This window comes from Pseudopodoces humilis, chromosome 8 (assembly GCF_049639895.1).
Source record: "Pseudopodoces humilis isolate 2021_Gansu_Grassland_sample_001 chromosome 8, ASM4963989v1, whole genome shotgun sequence".
NCBI lineage: Eukaryota > Metazoa > Chordata > Aves > Passeriformes > Paridae > Pseudopodoces > Pseudopodoces humilis.
This window is the reverse complement of record NC_142207.1, coordinates 3,853,325-3,873,663: the sequence shown is the minus strand read 5'-3', so window position 1 is coordinate 3,873,663 and position 20,339 is coordinate 3,853,325. Positions and strand designations below refer to the sequence as shown.

Below are 20,339 nucleotides of genomic sequence, written 5' to 3'. Positions count from 1 at the left end.
TGTGAACAGAATCCACTGCATGGGAATTGCCTTTGTTCTAATAAAAGATATTTCTGAGCAATTGTTAGTCTAAATTTTTAAATGATGAAACAAGAGCATTTCAGGAACCTATAGAGGAAATAATTCCTGAGAAACTGGAATATCTCTGAGAAGATAAAGTGGATTTCTATTCAGAGGGGAGCATTTAAAGTTAAGTAGCATTCCATAAGGTGGTAATTGTGTCTATTTCCCAGACATTTGAGTTAAATAAGCTGGATAGGAAACATAAACTGTCATAACAGGAGGTTAGGAGTGTTGTGTACATCTCTTTTTTTCAAGTCATAAAAGATGAAGTTTTGGAGGACCTTATCACAAATAAATCAAACAAAAGGGTTTTTGGTTCCCTTATCCCATTGGGAGTAGTTCTTTTATTTTAGAAAAGAAAATGTTCTGGAGAGCTTTCCCTTAAACTAGTTTAAATATATGTATATATATATATATATAATCTACACTTAGAAAAAGAGAATCATATTTTAATTTTAGTTGCATATAATCTAGCCTCAAAAAGTAATTTGCCATTCCTTGTTTTTTGAAATACTGCACAAACAAATCCTAGTTGAGTTTTCCTCAAGTATCCCTGTGACCTCCACAAGTGTAAATATGGCAGTTTAACTGCTGCCATTCCCACATTTATGTACAGAAACAGGTCCAACAAAAAACAATTGATTAGAGAGAATCACAGAATTTGTGGTCCAGGAGTACTCAGAATTGAGAGTACTGGGATGACTCATGGGATCATGTACTTGTAAATGCCCATGAATTTCTAGAAGGGGAAAAAGTCCTCCAAAGCAGTTGTGTGCTGTTGTTTTACCATAGTCTATTCTGATGCCCAGGAGGTATTAATGTTGTTTTTCTGTCCTTCATCTAAGATAAAATCCTGAGTGCCTGTGTTTAAAGAAGAGGTGATTTAAAGCTTAACTGTGGGGTACAAAATGTGACTGTATCCATACAGCGAAAGGTATAAAAAATTAGGTTAAATATTTTGCTTAATATATAGAATCTGAACCAAGAAATGTAGTAACAGACTAGGTGAGAATTGTAAAACTGTTTTCAGCCTGTTCAAAATTTCCTCCCAGGAATACCAAATATTCTGTGTTCATATTCAAGATTGAAAGAGTAACTGTGAAATAATCCTGGAAGTTGATTATAAAGTGGTTATAACACAGAGGAAAAACTGCTGAACAGCCACACATTAATTTCATTTCAGTTCTTCGTGTGTTGCCATCTAAACACAGTGCAGTTCTTTGCCTGTTTTGCTTCTGAAATTGTTTACAAGTGTCTTTGTCCACCAAATAAGACACATTTTTTTTTTCTTTTTTAACATAATTTACATTGGAGACCATTCCATATTATGCAAAGAATTTGACAGGTCTTTGCTAAAATTTTAAAAAACAATTAAGATGTCAAAAGAGGAAGTGCTAGTACATTTTAATCATAAATCTCTGTATGTATAATTACCACTGAAGGCAGCTATAAATGTTTTATGAAGAAAATGTAACCAGACTGTGCTTTGTCAGAAACATAACCCCAAAACATGTAACAGACTGTTCGCTAATGCTTTACGCCACACATGCACACAACCTTCCTCAGAGCAGTTCTGTGAACCCAGTCCTCCATCCCTTCTGCAGCTGAAACTCCAACTAACTTCATTTCAGGATCTGATGTACTCTCCCAGAATGCAGATCACACGCTTTGGGAGGTGCTGCAATAAACTGCCCTGACGCATCTCCAGAAGTACAAAGCCACCCCTTCCCCTCACCTTGTCTCTGTCACTGTCTTCCCTACTCTGGGGCACCAGGAAAAAATGTAATTGAGTCACTCTTGAAATCTGAGCTGAGTATGAAATAGTGGTAATTAATGAAAATGAAGTTCCTCGCAGCACAGAAATTTTAAATAAATAAGTAAAAAAATAAAAAATAGGGCTTTTGCTTGTTAGCGAGGAAAAGTTGATTTCAGAGCAAAAAGCACTCCAGTTGGTTATGGTGGAGTATGGTGGCACTGACTATGGAGGAAACACCCAGTTCCATGGGAGCTGCTGCTAGGTTTGCAATGCAAGGTCCAGGCTGGTGCTATCACCCTTCAGCTATCTATACAATAATTTTCAAAGCCTCCAGACCAATTTACAAACCGTAGTGCTCTGTTGAAATGCTGCATGGAGACTGTCTCTTAGGATAAATGATGACAGTACACTCCTATTGTTTCAGCATTTAACTGGCTCCTATTGAGTAGTTCCTCTCATCTGTTTGATTCATTCTGATTTTAGCTGACAACGTCCCTGTTACTGATTGCTCTTTTCATAATCTCTCAAACACACAGAGTGGAAATGAGGTAGAAGCTAATTAGTAATCTGACAAGTTGAACCTGCTAATACAAATATGTTTCAAGATCAACCATCAAAAGTTGATCAAAACTTTGAAATCGTAGGAACTAAAAGGTGACATTATCTAAAAGGATTGCTCGTGAAGGAAGTGAGACTAATGACTAGTTAAACACGGTGTAAGATGAAATCCTCATCAAAAGATATCTACAATCTTCTGTTTTTCTGAGCAGGCAATTAGATGAGTAAAAAAAGAAATTTTGTGAAGTTGAGATGGAACTGTACTAAGTCCTGATGATGCAAAGTAATGAAATCCTTGCACTCATACAGTGTTCCATGAAAGAGTGAAATTTCCAAAGGCATGGAAGGGACAGGTCACCCATCCAGATGAGTTTCTAGGTTGGACCAAGGGCATCATGTAGGAATTTGTATTCAATGGCTTAGGGAGCTGTAGCTCTGGAACTTCCTGCACATTTTCTACAGCAGGTCCAAGCAAACTCTGGGGACCTCCAAGCCTTAGAAAGGTCAAAATTAAGGTGCAAGTGGCAATTGAAACTTGAATCCAGAGGGAAGCATCAAGCACTATGAGCAGCAAATGTGGAGGGATTTGGTTCTGGGGCAAAAGCTAATGACCACTGAAGGATTTGGTTCCAATTTTGTCTATGCATCTTAAATGTCTGAGTTTTAAATTAATAGGGAAGCTGAGAAGAGAGAAAAATCCCACTAATAATGATAATATACTTTAATGCATTTTCCTCTTGTTTTCCAAATGTAGATCAAATTTTTGGCTCACATTTGCACTTGGTTTGTGAGCATGAGAAATCCACAGTCCCCCAGTTTGTAAGACTCTGCATAAAAGCTGTTGAAAAAAGAGGTGAGTACCTTATTATTTAATTTATTTTTTTTTTCTCAAATAGAAATCAAAACTTTAAGCTTGTAACTCTGCTTGGATTGCCAGGGTAGGCAGATAGTAGAATCTATAATATAGTTATGAATGGAGCTATATCACATTCTGTGTATCTTCATTTTCTTTATATGATAAGATGTTAATAGAACTCATTCATGCTGATTATTCCCTATTTTTTTTTTATTTTTGACATGCTGGTTTAGTCTTTCTCTGGGTAAGCAAATGCTAAACATCAATAAAATGTCAGTAACTTTCATTCTAAAGTCCCTGGTGAATGTAAGGCAAATACTTTTTTCCTAAGTCTTGAATTGTATTTAACCAAAATAAAAGTTATTGTAGTGTGCCCTTTTTTTTTGTTTTGTTTTAATGAGTGCAGGTGTATAATTTTTACAGTTATTTTAAAATACATGACATTGCAAAAATACTGAAATGAGTATCCATCCTCATTAAAAGTTTTGATCAATAAGAAGGATTTTCATATTATAAAAAAGATGCACTTAACACCATTGCCTGCCTTCCTTTCTGCAGAGTGTATCTTCTCTCACTGAAGGTCATTTTCTTTGGAAGGTGCATGCGGTAGATGCAGAATCTTAAAATGTATTGTATAAAAATGTGAGGCTTCATCACCATCTGTTACAAGTTTACAACTTGTTCCAGGGATCTGGGGAAACATATATCTTGCAAAAGATAGAAAATTTATTTTCAGAATAAGGCTGGGTGAACCCATTGTCACTGCCATATACTGAAGTCTCAGAACAAGAGAATCCATGAAAAATAAAAAGATACTTAGAGAGTTAACCACAAAGGAAAAAGCTATTTTAATTCTGCCATTGTTACCTGGTTTTATAGTGAAAGGTGCAATAAAACTACCCTGGAGTTTCAAACTCAGGGAAATTCATGCTTTAATTATACAGCAAAGAGAGCACTGGGATATTATTATTCCCAGAATGATTGGCAGGAAGTCAGAGACTGAAACAAACTGGAGATCGTTCAGTAGGGGGAGATAGTAGCATTGGGTTTTTGTGGAGAAAGGCTGGAGGCTGGATAAAAAAAGGGGGAAAATGTGTGAAGTGACTATTAATAGAGGAGGAATTGTGAGGTGAAATTCAGAACATGAAAAGGAAAGGCAGAGATTAGATTGCAAAAATGCCACTCCATGCAGAACATGTCTAACAAACTGCTTGGTTACAACCTCAGCACAAGTTGCCCCAAGAATGTGCTGGATATTTCAATGATGTTTTGGAGTATCTGACCACTCCTCCAAGTAGAAGTGAGGCCAGAGGTCTCTGCACTGCTGAACTGCAACAGAAAAATTCAAGGGACGTAATTAGATGTTTACTGTCTGTGTGGTTACCAAAAAAATGTTCATATTAGAAACTGGATGTATCACTGTTCCTTCAAAGGGGTTCATCCTTCTGAATAGTGCATTATAGTTCTTGTGTTTCCTTCAAACTTGTTGTGACTTAGAGAAGCTTACCCCTTCTGGTTAGACTAACTCGTAAATAAAAGCTAATCACATGGCATGAGATAAAAATTTCATGTTATCTCTGTATTTATGAGTTTATATTTGATATGCAGTTTTTTTTTTTTTCTTTCTATTATCATTTTCTTGGATTAAGATGCTTGCATTTACTCACATTCTATTTACTCAAAGTGTTGTTTTTACTAAGTTCTGGCATAAACTATCTCAGGACAGCAGTAATTTATGTGAAGCTAAGTCCAATGTTTATGCAAGCTTCTGATGACATTTTATGCCGGGGTTGGTATTAGGAAGCAGTATGAGGAGGTGCCAAGTCTCCCGGCATGGCTGAGACTCAACAGATCTGAAGCCCTCCTCTTAATGGCCAGATATGCCTCCAGCCAAGATACTCAACTGCAGAGTCATGGGAAATACTTATGTACCAATTATGGGAAAGGCACATTTAATGAAAACTGTATGTTTACTTTCATAGTCTTAGTAAGATGGCCTAGATACTCGGTACAGCTGGCATATTGGCTGTGGTAGAAAAGCTTTCTTTTCCTATTTAGAGAATATATCATCCACATACTGTAACTGTACCAAAAATGTTACTTGCGTGCTTTGCTTAAGATAAAGGATTATTAGGAAAAAAGACCTTAGGAGACCATCCCTAAATGTTGCTTACAAACCATTCCTACTCCACTGAACAGTTGTGTTCTTAGCTGTCAGCTCATGGATTTAATTGTTATTCACCTACTGGTTTTCTATTTGTTTTTCTGATTTTTAAAGCATAATCACTGTGCACAGAAAGAAAGTCTAGCAGTGATCTGAATAAACCATATTAATTAGTACATTTTCCTGTGTAGACGAGGTGACACACAATAGCCAAATGTACCAATATTCTCCCACAGATTAAAAATGTAGAGGTTGTCATTAACCATTGGCAAGATTTTCTGTTTAGTTGTACTATTTAAAAATTATTATCAAAAGAATGTTTATTCTGAATATATTCTGCTCTAACTTAGATCAGAATTTGGTTATTTATCCCCTAGTTTGCTTCTTCACCATTTCGGAGCAGGGGTGCTTTCTAAGATCTGATCTAAAAAAAATCTCACACCATAATGCATATTTATCTATCCAACAAGGATTCATTTGTGAATGTGATAAAATTTGAATGAATTCCACTTTTTCAGCCTCTTTTTGTATTTTTAGTTATTGAAGTAGAACTGTGAAGCAGAAGGTCTTTCTCCATTTTCTCAGCCATCTTGCAGAGCTGGTAGTGGAATTTAATAAAGAGAGGCAATAAAAATGTGCCCATTCTTGGAAACTTGCAGGGAAATTGTCACATATAATTTTTTTTTTTTTAAGGAAGCTCAGTTTTTCTCTTCATTCTTCCTGTTCTTATGAATTACTTATAATAATAACTGAATTATTCATTCATTATTTTTGATGAACTTCTAGTTCTGAGTATTGAGCTATCCAGACCTGTGTCTCTAAAGTCAAAACTATCTTGGGAAAGCGTGTTGTATCCTTGGCATTTCATGCAATATCCTGAATAAAAAACTCTCCTATGTCTGTGGTATGAATTGGTGAGGATAAGAGAATAATTCTATACCATGCAGCAATCAGAGTGAAGAAATACAGGGACTACTCAAGGATCTCGAGTATTTCTTAATTTTCTGTCTTCTCAGGGTCTTCAGGGGAAAGTTTTTGATGGAACGGCATGTTCTGTGGGTTTTTGCTGTTTCTTCTTTTACTTTGCTATCCACATCTACTTTGGATGGACCTCAGGCTTTTCTGGGGCTATCTGTCGACCTCCCCTTTTCAATCTGTATTTCTGTTTTTCAATCTGCTTTTCAATCTGCTTGCTTCTTCTCCCTGGAAAGTGTCTGACAGGTAGCACCAGCCCTGAGCTGAGCAGGGGAGAGCCTGGGACAATCCTCTCAGTACACTGTAACTCACACACTGAGCACTTCTGCCAAGGGTGGGGCCCATTGCAAGACTTTTTGGTGTTTCTAGGCCAGATATCATTTCCAGTCATTTCTGGAGTCGCCTATTTATTTTGCTATCCATGACCCTTTAAAAGTCCTGGCTGTCTTTTGTTTTTTTGCATTTTCTTTTTTAAAAAATATGTGAAAGGCATGAGTAGAACGCATTAGGAAAAATAAAAATATCAGTCTGTGTTGTACCTCAGCAACATGCCATCCAATGCTTCTCACAGTAGTGTTTTATCGTGTGAAAACAGTCTGATACTAAACTCTTTTCCAGGGAAGATCATTTGCCTGTGTGTCTAATGACAGAGTAAATGAACACCCCGAGCAGTCTGTATCCTAAACCTACCCAGGGTATCCAGTGTGGCTAGGGCTTTGTAAAGAAATACAGTCCTAATGCTCCAGGGAAATATAATTTAACTTTCATCTCTCTTTTGAAACATCCTTCATTTTCTCCCTCCATTCCCAAATCCAAGTTAGAGCTCTCAAATCAGCCCAAATGACTTGAAAAATGACACTGCAGGCAGCAAAGCTGGTGATTACAGGTACCATTTCCATTCTAAGCTGGACGTTGCAGATATTGTTTTCTGTTGCTTTTCTTGGAGCACAGGATGCTCTGACAGGAATGATACACAAAATTACATATTTGATTCCATGCCTAAAAGCCACCCTGGGATCCATAACCTTGCTTAAAGATTTAAGAAAGACCTTTAGTCCACTTCTGAAAAGGTTCTTAGCTTAGAAAACTTTATCTTTCAACTTCACTTCTTAGCAGCTGTTATGTTTTTTTGCTGTCGTTTGTTTGACAGGATCCAGTTATAGGTTCCGATGTCTGTTTAAAGAAACAGGGAGGTTGTTGGCTTTAAAATTCCCTTACTGCTTGTGTGTTCAACATTTTCCCAGGCTTTTCTACATAGTTTGCCAAGTAAAGGGACTGACCTTTTGTAGCAAACACTTTTTCATTTCTAAATGCTCACTTTGATTTTTGTCCCATTTTATGCTCATTCCAAACTGTTTACAACCCACTAAAAATGACTGTGAATTATATGTTTGTGTAATGGATTCCTTTTGTGGTCGGAGTGGAATGTTTACTTTGAACAATTAGTTATCTTTGGGCAGATTATAGTGACCTGAAAAAAGAATGGCTAAAATTATTATAGTACCTTAACTATTTCCTTTTGTTATCTTCTCTGTGTGTCCAGTGTATTATTTACTGGGTTTCATTGCTCTGAGACCCAGGGAACAAATCATGTCAAATTAGAGCAGTGAGAAAAACCCCTCTGAGTGTGGGGCTCTTGGTTTGGGGGGTGATGTGGGGTAGCGCCAGTGAGATTTCAGAAGGCACCTTTGGGCACTTAAAGGCTGGATGTGCAATTTTAGGAAGGCATGGTTTTGAAAAAAAAATTAGCTTCTTGCTCTCCAAAATTCAGGTTTCTCACAGGCTCCGAGGTCTGACACTCCAAAGTGCCTAAAACTGATATTAATTTTGGCTTTGATTCACTAAATGTCCATAGCTGTGCTTGATTATGCATAAGATCATTGCAGACATGCAGACACACAGTCTCATGCTGCAGAATATTCAGGGTTTAAGGAAGCAAATGCCTTTATGGGCAAAGATAAAGTACCTGATGGGATGTAGTAAAGAAATACAGTCATCCCAATGGAGAAAAATGAAGATAAAAACGATATTTTAAACTACCTCACCTCCCAAATGCCATGCTTCCCTGTGACAGAAGGTTGTGTCCCTTTCATCAGTTTTATCTGCTAATCTAAAAGCTAAAGTGCAGCTAAAAGCACTTTAAAACCTATTTATTAAAAAAAAAAAAAAAAAGGAAAAAGAAAGTGATATTTCATTACCTTCTAAATCATATATCGCTTAAAAGGTAGTCAGTATTCTGGTAGAATGTTTACACAGAGGAGAGTTCACTTATCTCAAGGAGTTAAGAAAGAGGAAATGAGTTTTAAAAATATAAAGTATTATGAATATATTTATGTTGCTAGGAAAAAATGATTTTTTAAAAGAGTCTAATGCTATCTCATTTTCTAATGGAAGAAAACACTGCAGAAGAATATTAAAGAAAAGAAAAAATCCCAAACACCTCCTAAAGCTGAGGATTCCCATACTGGGATCATTGACTTTGGTATGGAGATGAGTGGATTATAAACTGGTGAGGATGGGACACAAAGCCTATGCAGCCAAGGAATGGATTCACAACCACTGTGTAAAACCCCAAGAAATTTACAGAATTGTTTAGGTAGGAAAAGCCCTCTAAGATCATCGAGTCCATCCATTCCCCCAGAACTGCCATGGCCTCCATTAAACCATATCCCCAAGAGCCACATCTCCACAGCTGCTGAATCACTCCAGGGATGGGGACCCCACCACCTATCCCCACCTCTGTATGTGTTACAATACTCATCATCAGGGTGGAGTTCAGCAGCATGTTCCTCAGGATTTATTTAGCTTTAGCAAAATTTTGTTTGGTACTCAACAACAGTTCATTCCCATCCCTGAGGACCTGAGGGAGGCAGCAGGAAAGTACAGGGTAGTTCTGCCAGGGTGTGCTCACCACCATCTTGGGGCTCCCAGCAAATGCACAGTGTTCCTGGGATACTTCCCAGCACGGTTAGACCAAACCCATCAGCCAGTGGCTTAAAGGATTTGTTCTGGCAAGGTTTCCCTGAGAAGGGAAACCTCAGGAGACTGACCTATCCTGTGCCATTTTATATTTCTGTCTGAGTGCAGGATTATTCTCCAACAGCCCTTGGCCCCTGAACAACCACTCAAGTGTATTCTGTGTTTTTTCACTCTCGTATTTTTCTATCCTCAGAGCAAGAAATTCTTCATGAATAGCAGTTTCCTACGAGTTCATTCACTGATTTTCAGTACTTATTCTCCTCTGAAAACGTATTTTCCAAGCTCTTGTTAGATTCTCCCAAGCCTACACATGCTTCCTTGCTTACTCTGATATAATTTTGCATTCTGTTTCCAGTGGCTTTAGAATTCAGTACCCTGAAACTACAGAGATCATGTTGCTCCACCAAATGATCTGAGCTTCCAGTTCTGCTAATTTTGTACTGTTCATTCTTTGCCACTTTGGGATAATCTATTATGCTTGGATCCACGCACGCACTAAAAGCTAATACTTCCATGAAGAATGTGCAATTTGTACTGTTTAGCTTGTGATGAGATTCCTGAAGTCTTTTATGATTCTATCTAGTTCCAAGGAGGCTTCTGCTCCCAACTTTTATATGCACTGAATGTTAAAGAAAAGAGGAAAAAAAAATGGGAGGGGGAAACAAAACAAACTGATAGGAAAAAAAGTTGCATGCACACACAAATATCCAGCAGTTCAGCAGATAAAGCCTTTTTCCAGGGAATTCTAGTGTGCAGAAGAAATCTGTTTCTGAGGGCATTGAACTATGTTTACTTTAAAGTGGCCAACGAGCATAAACTCAAATGTACAGATGAATGCAATATAAAACAACAAAGTTCTGAGAAAAGCCCTTGCGAGTTTGTGATTTAAAATGTTTGGTGCTCTTGTTTTTTTATATTTTTTTTTTTAATTTTTTGTTTCTTGAATAAACTCTTCTTTTGAGCAGAAGTTAAGAGCAGTTGAAATTAGTGCAAACATGTTGGCAAGATTTCCTCAGCCATTTCTGTCTTCAGGCTCAGGCAATCCCACTATAGCCACCTTTCTTAGAGTAAGAGCCAGTTAATAGAGTTGTGCAAGGTCCAAGTCGGAGTTGGCTCTGAAGGGTATTCACTCTGGGGCCTCTGTGTCTGCTAGAAAGCCACATTCTGAGTTAGAAAAAAATATCAAGAAGTGTCAACAGGAAACATCACGGAAGGGCATACAAGACAAATTAGAGAAAAGGAGACAACAGATAAAAAAACAAAAACAAAACCAAATAAATAATAAAAAAAGAACCAACCCAAAACACAAACCCAGTGAAAAAAGGAATAAAAGCCTTGTAATGACAAGGCACAAAAGAGAATAAATATACAATTATTTAAAAATTTGAAAGAAGAGACTCTACATTGGTTAGAAGAGGAAAAAGCCATAAAACAGGCAGGCATTTGAACCACTTGTCGTCTTTGTCATATTTACCTGATACCTGGTTCACTGATTAATCTGCTCCAAAGAAATGCATCCATTTCTATGAAAAAAAGGGGGGATTTGTATTTTAAGCCGTGCCAGTAACAACAAGCAGACACTCAGTGTGCACCAGAGTAACATTTACAATGCCTGGGCCAAATTCATGCCTTGTGTAATTTTATTGCTTTTACTGGAATTACACCAGAGATGAGTTTGGCCTTTTGCCTTTTTCTAGCATTGTATAATATATCTATTTGTGAACATGTAGAAGGAAACAGGGCATTTTGTCTTCCGAATTTTCCATAAAATCCTGTTCAATAGGCATAATAAATAAAACAAACCTCTTAACCTACGAAATAAAAAAGAATCAAACAACGTTTTCTAGATATTAAAATAATGTTAATACACTTTGTAAATCAAGGAGTTGACACTTGTACGCACTGAAACAAAAAGTCCAGAGAAATTTAAAGCCAGCTGACTCTGTGTGTGTGTTACTTGCCCTGTGCCAAAGAGAGAATGAAGGTCCTGACTCACCCCCTGGTCAAAGGCAGATTCAGGGAAGGTTCCACATGAGGGTATTCACCTCCCAGCCATGAAAAAGGTAAAAAGAGAGACACAAAACTCCTCTTTTTCCCCTGAATAAGCTGAGGCTGTGAGGCACCGTGCCCTGGTACAGCACACATGCCATCACAGACAAGGAGCTGGCAGGATTTCCACTGCAAACCCCATTTAGTCAGACTTTGCAGTTCAGCCATTAATAGAACACTTTGGGCTAACACTTGACAAAATGAATCTTGGCCTAGAAGAGATGCTCACTCGCACACAAACACACACAAAAATAGAAGTTAAGTCCATTAAGTTCCTTTAAAAGGAAAAGAGGTGTAATTTCAGATCTTTTCAGTATTTCTCTGCTTAAATAGAAAGTTGCATTTTAAAAAATATTATGAAAGCATAATTCTACAATGCAAACTAATCACTTTTCCTATGGGGGAAAAAACTCAAAAAGCTACTACAACTGCATTGTAATTTTTTTTTCAAAAAAGTTCTACGGCAATAAAAGAAAACACTAAAAAAGAAGTTTTACTGTCCGTATGCCACACTATGGGGTCAGTTAAAAAAACTCCATCTTTTTTTTTTCCTGCCTTCAATTCAAGAGAGCAAATAACTGCAGTTGTATTTTATTACTTCAATTATTTGCTGTAGCAGCTTGTGTTACATCAATGTTTTAATCATATAATACCACAGTCTAATGGGATTGATACCTAAGTGAGAGAAATTGAACCAACAGAGAGATTCAGGAGGAAGGCAGAGGGCAAAGGAGGAGGACAGATTAAAAAGGAGGCTTTTTGTGAAGGTTTTCACTTCTTTAAGAGATTTCTTTAGCTTGTTTTGCTCCTCTGAAATTATGAAACTGATATTGTTAGCAATCTAGTAACAGAATTGTCCCTAAATTGGCTACTGCATGATAACCCCCAGGAACTAACACGTCTTTCAAAGATCCCCAGTTGTCTCTTGGCTCAGCAGATTGCTTCATTATGATCAGGATCCACACAGATCATGGATGTGATTATATAGCAAACCAACTTCTTTTGTCTTCACTCAAACAATGGTTTGGGAGGAAGGGCATAGATGTAAATCAGAGCAAAATGTGAGTGTTTTGTTTCATAACAGACCCATACCTCTTGGATCCTATGGCTCTCTCCTTGTGGTTCCTTCATGCACCTTTTTTGGTGTCAGAGATGATGCCTTTCAAATAACTGAAATTTTTGGGGAACAGATATTGCAATCAGAAACTGCTTTCTCACGCCTCTTCTGCTTTGAAATGGATACAGGTTATTTCTTCCTACAATTCCTACTTTATTAATACAAGCCTCTGTCCACCAAGACAGATGGAGACTTCTCTTGAGGCATAGAATAGATCTATTCTCTAGTCAATAGTTGTGCTTTACAGTTAAGGAAAAGGGTCAGAGTTTTGTTGTTTCAGGCCCTTAAGCTTTATCTCTTTGAAAAAAAAATAAAAATGAATACTCAGATTTTCGTTCAAGATTTAAAAACAAAGGGCAGGAGGAACTTGTTTAATTGTCAAGATGGGCTGTGGCTCTTAAAATCACCATGGACACCTCCAAATCAAGGGTAGGGTGATATCTGTGAAATATCTTCACTCAGAAGATAAGAAAGTCCCCAAAAGGCAGAGAGTGGTTGTTCCATGTCTCTCTTCTTCACCTCACCAGGAAAAGTTGCCCCAAATTTTTCAAACCTTATGCTTGGATTTCCCAGTCCTGAGCTGACACGGTGTTATGTGACATAACACACCAAAGTAGCTGCCACTGAAAGGCTTCCCTGTGCCAGCAGTAACCACACAATGGCGTTGGAGGTACCACAGCTTTTTGTTTACTTAGAAATGAAATCATTTTGATGAGTGTATGGTATCAGTTAGCAAGTGTTGAGTTCCTCATGGTGATACTGCTCGTGTTGACTTAAATGGAAAACGGATCAGCTCAGAAACCTTTAATAAGAAAAGTTCCTTCTTGCGCTTGCAGTGATGCCCTGTGGAGCCACGAGAACTAAAAATCTGTCAGCATACTTGGTAGAAACTTTGTTTCATGGTTCTCTAACTCATATGATTGAGATTAAAGTGAACAAAATCTTGGCACATAGCTTGGCAGGCGAGAAGCATTCCTGTGTTTGTGTGTGTGAGACAGAGGGACAAAGAGAGGGGGAAATTTAGCAGCCACTCATTTGGTGTTAAATTATCAGGTGCTACATATTTTTAATAAACCTTAGTAGAGAGATAAGATACATCCTGTTCTATTGAAAACTGCTTTCACTTAGACTGTAAACTTAATTTTGAACCAGCTGAGCATCTCCTCTAACCACTGAAAACAAAACCATTTAAATTCTCCAGCCCAAACAAATTGCAAGCCAGACTTGAATCCAAACAAAGAGGTGGAAGGCTCTGGATGGGTGCTATTTATGAAGGCAGGTTTTCCTGCTTTGACACTAAACCAGAGCACCTAAAAATATTTTATTTAATGCTCTGATCTGTGACCTGGAGGACTGTGCTCACAGCAGTGACTGTGACACCAAAAAGACACCATTTTTTAGTACTTCTCAAACTCTCATGATGTGGATGACTGAAAAGTTTTTGAATTTGCACACTAGAAATAGTTCACTATAGTGTCTTTTATTATCCCTGTTTCAGTTTTATTTTTGTGTTCTGATATGCCATACATTAAAAACACAAAAGCCACATTTTACAGCAAGAGTTTCTGTAAGAAACCCTGCAACTGCCTTGGATGTCTGTATAGTAAATGTCATTAATAGTTACTGGAATTTTCACCAAAGAAGGAAACTGGATATGGAAAGCACTTTATGCCAACTTCATCTTTCCAAGCCTTCAGAAATACCAGAGGGTCTATGTGAACCCCAGTAAAAGGGATGAGATTGGATTTCTACCTTCCTTACATAATTCCATGCCACAGTCAGCATTAAGACACAAAGACAATGATTCAAATCAAATTTCTTCCTGTAGCTTTAAATTTTAATATAATTGTCTTCCATGAAAATATCAAATGATGTTCATATTTATGCATTTACTTCACCCAAAATTCAGCTAACAGATATCCAGTGCACTTTATTGCCATCAATTAGAGGTTTTTTCTTATCAAATGTCAGTATTTTTCTGTATTTCTTGTATGTCTCAGCTATGTTTTAGTTATATAATTTGTATTTCATTTAGTTTTGTTTTTTTTATTTGCGTATTTCAAAGCAGAAGGTGGTTTATTCCTTTTCAGACTATACTTAAAACACCTTCTTTGAGGAGTCCCTGAGTAATTCATATACAAGTTTTGTGCTATTTTAGTGTAGTCTCTCCTGGAATGCATGTCAAACCATAACATGGAAACTATGGAGTTGTTTCTGCCAAAGTCATGAGGGATGCACCAGTCTCCTAAGTTTTTATCATTCTTTGTAATCCAGCTCAGGAGTTTTATAGTTTCTGCAGACACCTCAACTACGTCTTTTGCTGAGTGTTGCTTTGGTGATCAGGCTTTTCTCAAGTTAAATGGAGAGGAAAAGAAAGGGTTTTAAGTTACTTGAACCTGTTTGGGGGCAGAAAACACAGTGGAAATGACAGGAAAAAATAATCTATATATATAGCTGCAGAGTCCTGCAGTTAAGATGGTAAACTAAAGTGGAAAAACATGTAAGAACAATAGGTTTGTGTCATATTAAAATTAATGTCTCTGTTGTTTCCCTTAGTACTGCTTAATGTCACTGTTTCATAACACTAAATATGAATTTCGCAAAAACAAGAAAATTTTACTCACTTCTTAGAGATTTATCACACTAGAGAAGATGGTAGGGCATTCAGTGGAATCCCATGGTTTTCAGTATTGTTGGGTCTTGAAATGTGAGCAAAGTACACTGAGAAAGAGTCTGTTAAAGTAGGAGTTATCTCCATGGGCACATGCACACACACCTTTGTGTTATCACATTTATATGTCGGGCAGATATGCAATGCTAAGAATTCAGTGAGTTGGTGTTGGATAGCTGTGTGAATACTTATCTTCCAAGAGAGCCTCTGGGTTTTCCACACAGCCCTGGACTGCAACACCCAAAGGTGTCTGATAGTGTGCCTTAGGCTAAAGAATCTACTTTTTAAATGTTTGCTCCCTCTCAAAGATAAAAAGCAAACACAAAGATAGATGCCTACAATACAATGTGAATAACACTGCACATTAGAGCCCCAGCTCAGATGTTAGAGCACATTCCTCTGCTAGAAACTCAGAACCTCTGTGTTTTCTGTGCCCAAACAGGTCTGATTTCTAACTGCAGGACACAGATCCAGCCTTCTGTGCCATGCAACAAAACAAGTGCCATCAAGTGCTCCACCAATATTTCTTTATCTGCTGCTGAACTGTAACAGTTAAACTCTGCCTTGGCATCCCTCCCCAGCAAGGCTCAGGAGCTGGAGGATGTGTCCATGGCAAGTTGAGTAGGACCTGATCCTGGAGATAGCAGAGATAACCTTGAGACATCTAAGGCTGGACAGAGCACAGTGTCAGGTTATCACGTAATGGATCTGTTATAAAGAGTGTTTGGACTATCTGGACCCCTCAGTTATCTCTAAAACCAAAAAATGATGGAAGAAGCAGTTCTGTGACTTTCAATTTGCTCCCTAAATATTCCTATTCCACCCTAAACTTCCTATCCCAGTTTTTACTGTAAAAAAAAAAAAAAAAATTGAATAAAAATCTCTTTGCCAAGCAAAGGTGCTGCAGACTAGAAAATGCAAACTCCTTACCCATTTTGGTTGGAGGCTTTGTTTGCCCACACGTACGGTTCTTCCACTTCCAACTGTTCAAACTCCAACAAGAAGCAGCACTAGTCAGGATGGGGAGGTAATATTACTGAGGTCTAATTTAATCTCTCACTATTGTGAAAGAAGGGAAAAGATTTGTCCCTACTGTGCACTAAATTCTCTTTAAAATCAGCATTGGGAACAAGGGATGTTTGGAGAATTGTAGCTGTCCCTTATCTTTAACCACAGTTCTACTGGTGGTGTCTGTGGATCTTTCTGGAATTTCTGAGCACTCCTAAAAGGACACTGGACCCCCCAAAGTGCAGTTTCCTTTAGTGTTCTGATGTTGCTCAAAAAACACAGGCACGATGTTAGTGATGATGGATCCCCAAACGAAGCACAGTTCAACCAAAGTGGGAGGATTTAGCAAAGTGCATAAATTTCTTGTCTGCTACTGTCTGTAAGAGGCAGATCTTTACAGTGAGCCTAAGTCACAGCTGGCTTTTTCTGGAATGGTTTATGCTTTTGACCCTCCTCGGCTGTATAGCCAATAGGGAGTTGTCAGGCTACATGTGTTTTTAAACTTCTTTCAGCTAAATCAGAAATCCAAAAGCAAAATACAGCTCTCAGCAGTATCATGTGGAGTTGTGACACTCCCTGGAGGGCTGGGGTACATAAACCAATGAATGGATTACAATGAGGCATAAATGTAGTATTTTCATCCATGACAGATATAATCTCGAGCCTGTATTTTTCATGTTACTTAACTCTTTCAGAACATAATGTGTGACAGAAAATGTCTTATAATGCACATTGCAGTAAATATCAGTCAAGTATGCTTTATTGCTGAGCTCTACATGTTTCCAGAAGTTAACAGGCACAGCTGGGATATAAGAAATGGCAATGTTTTATATCTTTCTTGAACATACAAAATACCTTGGCTCTCTTCTCCCCCACCCTCCACATTACACCCCCAGCTGTTCTGAGCATGTCACACAGTGGATGAGTTTTTCCATCGTCAGCTTCTCCTAAAATGATAACCTTTATTCAGGCTTCCATCCTCCCCAAAATAAACAGCATTATCCATATTGTCATCACATTCAAATTAGACTATCCAAGTGTGGCACAGAATAATAGAAATGGAAGGTGCTAAACTGCCTGTTGGTAGCTGTACCTAGCTGAAAATGCTTAATGCAGTTTTTAATATAAAATCACAGAATGATTTACATTGGAAGGATCCTTAAAACTCTTCTCATTCCACCCCTGCCATGGGCAGGAACACCTTCCACTATCCCAGGTTGCTCCAAGCCCAGTCCAACCTATCCTTGAACATTTCCAAGGATGGGGCACCCACAGCTTCTCTTAGCAGCTCATTCCAGTGCTTGATCACTGTTGGTCAGCATGAAATAGACCGTACTTGATAAAGTAGTGAAAAGCCAAATGAATCTTATTTTATTTCAGATTAATTAAGGATTGGTCAGAGCAGATGTCTTATCCTGTATGTGAGAAGCAGTAACTGCAGCAAATGAAAGGGAAGAGGAGTGGTGAAGGAGGTATTAAAAGAGAAAACAAACACATAAACAAAACAGAAATAAGCATTCCCAAAAATAAATACTAATGTGCTACAGAGAGAAAACAGCTACTTCCAAACATTTGGAAATTTCAGAATTATACTGTGTTGCATGAAGACAATGTTATTTTCTTTTAAACTGCCATTCTATTTAAACCAGCAAGCTGATGTGTGTACTTGTGGTCTGTATTTGGTAGGCATTTTTTCCCCTTTAGCATAAACCTTGTTGATTTAAAAACTGAACAAAGATGAATCAGGTGGTAAATGTATTCATGTAATCATTTTCATTAATAAGCTGTTATAAATAATAGAGGGAAGGTTTTAAGTGTATAATTCTCTGTCGCACAATTGAGATTTTTCCACATCTTCAGCAGTAAGTTAATTAGAATCACCTGCATTTTCTTGGGCGGACACCAAATGGATTGCAAACAAAAACAGATTAAAATAGCTGTAGCTCATGGCATACAGATGACAAGATTCACAAAGAGGACAATCAGGCAATGAAAACCTCCTCTTTTTCAAACATTTTTAAAGGAAATTCAGCTCTTGTGAGTCGCTGTAAAAAGACGTTTGTAAGTGTTTCGCTGAAAGACTAGAATGGCTTTGTTTCTGATCCCATGATGAGTGAAAGAAATGTTTAAGAAAGATCACTTTACAGAGAGATTCAGACTGAAATGTGATGACTGTGATTCAAGCCAAGCCAAAAATTACAGCTCAGAATTAAAGGGGATGGACGTGGCTTGCGAATCCATTTTCCCACATTCCTGAATCTCAATCATCCCAGCCAATGTTTAAAAGAAAATACAGTGGAAAGCAATGAGGTCACTTTGTTTAGCTGCAAGAAGTGGGACTTGCAGAATGGCAAAAGTATATATTGGGGGTAAGGGCAAAATTACAGTGAGCACGCAGCGTGTTCGACGGCTTCATTCAAAACAAATAGTCTCAAAGCTTAGTTTAGTTTCTTGTTACAGGCAGCCTCCTGAGGAAGCCTTGTTGTTCCTGGGGCTTTTAAACCATAAACTTCTTGAATGTCAAAGCACAGCACAATAGAGAAGACGACAGAGGCAGAGCAAGCTTGATTTGGGCATTAAGCAGCAGCCCTGCGTAGCAGTGAACTGTGTGCTCATTTAAATTACACTTGCTTTGTACTCTCGCTGCCCTTATTTATTTGTGTATAAATACCTAAGTGGAAATTCTACCATCGAGTGATATGAAACAGAATGAAGTATATCCTCCATCATATTCACTTGTTACTCATTCTCAGTATGTAATGCTCATATTCAGTGTTTTAATTGCTTCCATTAGGCAGTTTCTATAGGGTCTTGAAAACAATAAGATCTTAGTCAAGCTTTTCTCCTTTCATTGCATCTTGGAGTTATTACTGCAAGAAAAAATGAGATTCTCTTTTAATGTAGGAATGCCCCTCATCTTCTTGATATTATTGCAGTCAAACATAGAATTATTTCTTTTCAGCTAATTTCCTAAAGAGATTCACCAAACCTCATGTCAGACACCTCCAATAGAGTCATTTCATAGCCTTTTATGGACTAGTACAATATTCCCTCTCCTTTCTTTCCCCCACTGTCTCTGCCTTTACTAAATTCTAAAGCAGTGCTGGATTGCTATTGATCATAGAAAAACCAAAATCTTGTTGATGCTACCTTGAATTCAGGCTTGCTGTCACATGTCCTGCAGCTGGGCAGTGCTGGAAGAGGAAGTCCACTACCTTCAAATCACATAAAATGTACAGATGACGAGGACATTTCTCTGTCCTCTCTTTAACAGGAAGCAACAAAGCTTTTATTTTATGTTTCGTGTTTTTTGCTTTGCTATCAAGTGCAGTGCTTTACTACAGATCCTATTTGTGGCTGGTGAAGAGGTTCAATCTCATCCCTGCTTCTTTGATACTCCTTTATAATTCAAGGGATTACTTTAGTCCTGTTTGTTGTAGCACTGAGCTCAGAGATCATGTTCAGCTCTTTATTTAAAGCAAACCTCAAGTCCTTTATAGCCTAAATCCAGAGTGTTGGATGCACCTTGTGTTTCTTCATTCTAAACCTGATTTTGACAGACTGTGGCTGTTTAAGGTAGTAATTCAGATCCTATGTAACTTTACCTGTCCTTGTCATCATTTAATATCTCCCTGACCTTTGTGTCATCTGCTTATTTTGCCAAGTGAATTTTTTTCTCATTGTCCCATCTCTGATAGAGTTATTAGATGGCACAGGATGAGAGCTTCACTCTCGAGAGCTGTGCCAGTTCTGATCTTGCTAACTGATATATCCTGTTAACTACCACATTTTGAGGTCTGTCACCAAGCCAGTTTTTAATCCATGTAATATATGCCCTGTTAATTCTATAGAATGCAAGTGCTTTAATCAAAATGTCATGGGGTACTAAGTCAAGGGCAGCACGGAAAGCCAAACATTCTATTTCAACAGCATTGCCAACCAGATCTGTCAAATATTCAGTTCCATCAAAAAATGCAACAAGTTTTCTAGACAAAGCCCTAATTTCCATGAAACCATGCTGGTTGGGATTAATGATATTTTGTTATGAATAATTTGTTCATAGTGTCCTGAATTAATTATTTAAGTAGACTGTCTGTGACTGAGGTCAGTCTAGCCAGTCTCCAAGAGCATCACTCTTACTGC

The 20,339-nt window shown here is 37.8% G+C and overlaps 1 protein-coding gene across 3 annotated transcripts in view; it reads left to right on the top strand.

The window, feature by feature from the left end:
- Positions 1–20,339, top strand: part of ARHGAP15 (Rho GTPase activating protein 15) — a 322,272-nt gene that overhangs the window by 192,598 nt on the left and 109,335 nt on the right. For all 3 annotated transcript variants that reach the window (XM_014249190.2, XM_088059241.1, XM_005519597.3), the window contains one exon: positions 3,132–3,230. In XM_014249190.2, coding sequence (XP_014104665.2) covers positions 3,132–3,230 — 99 coding nt within the window. The remainder of the gene's footprint in view (positions 1–3,131; positions 3,231–20,339) is intronic.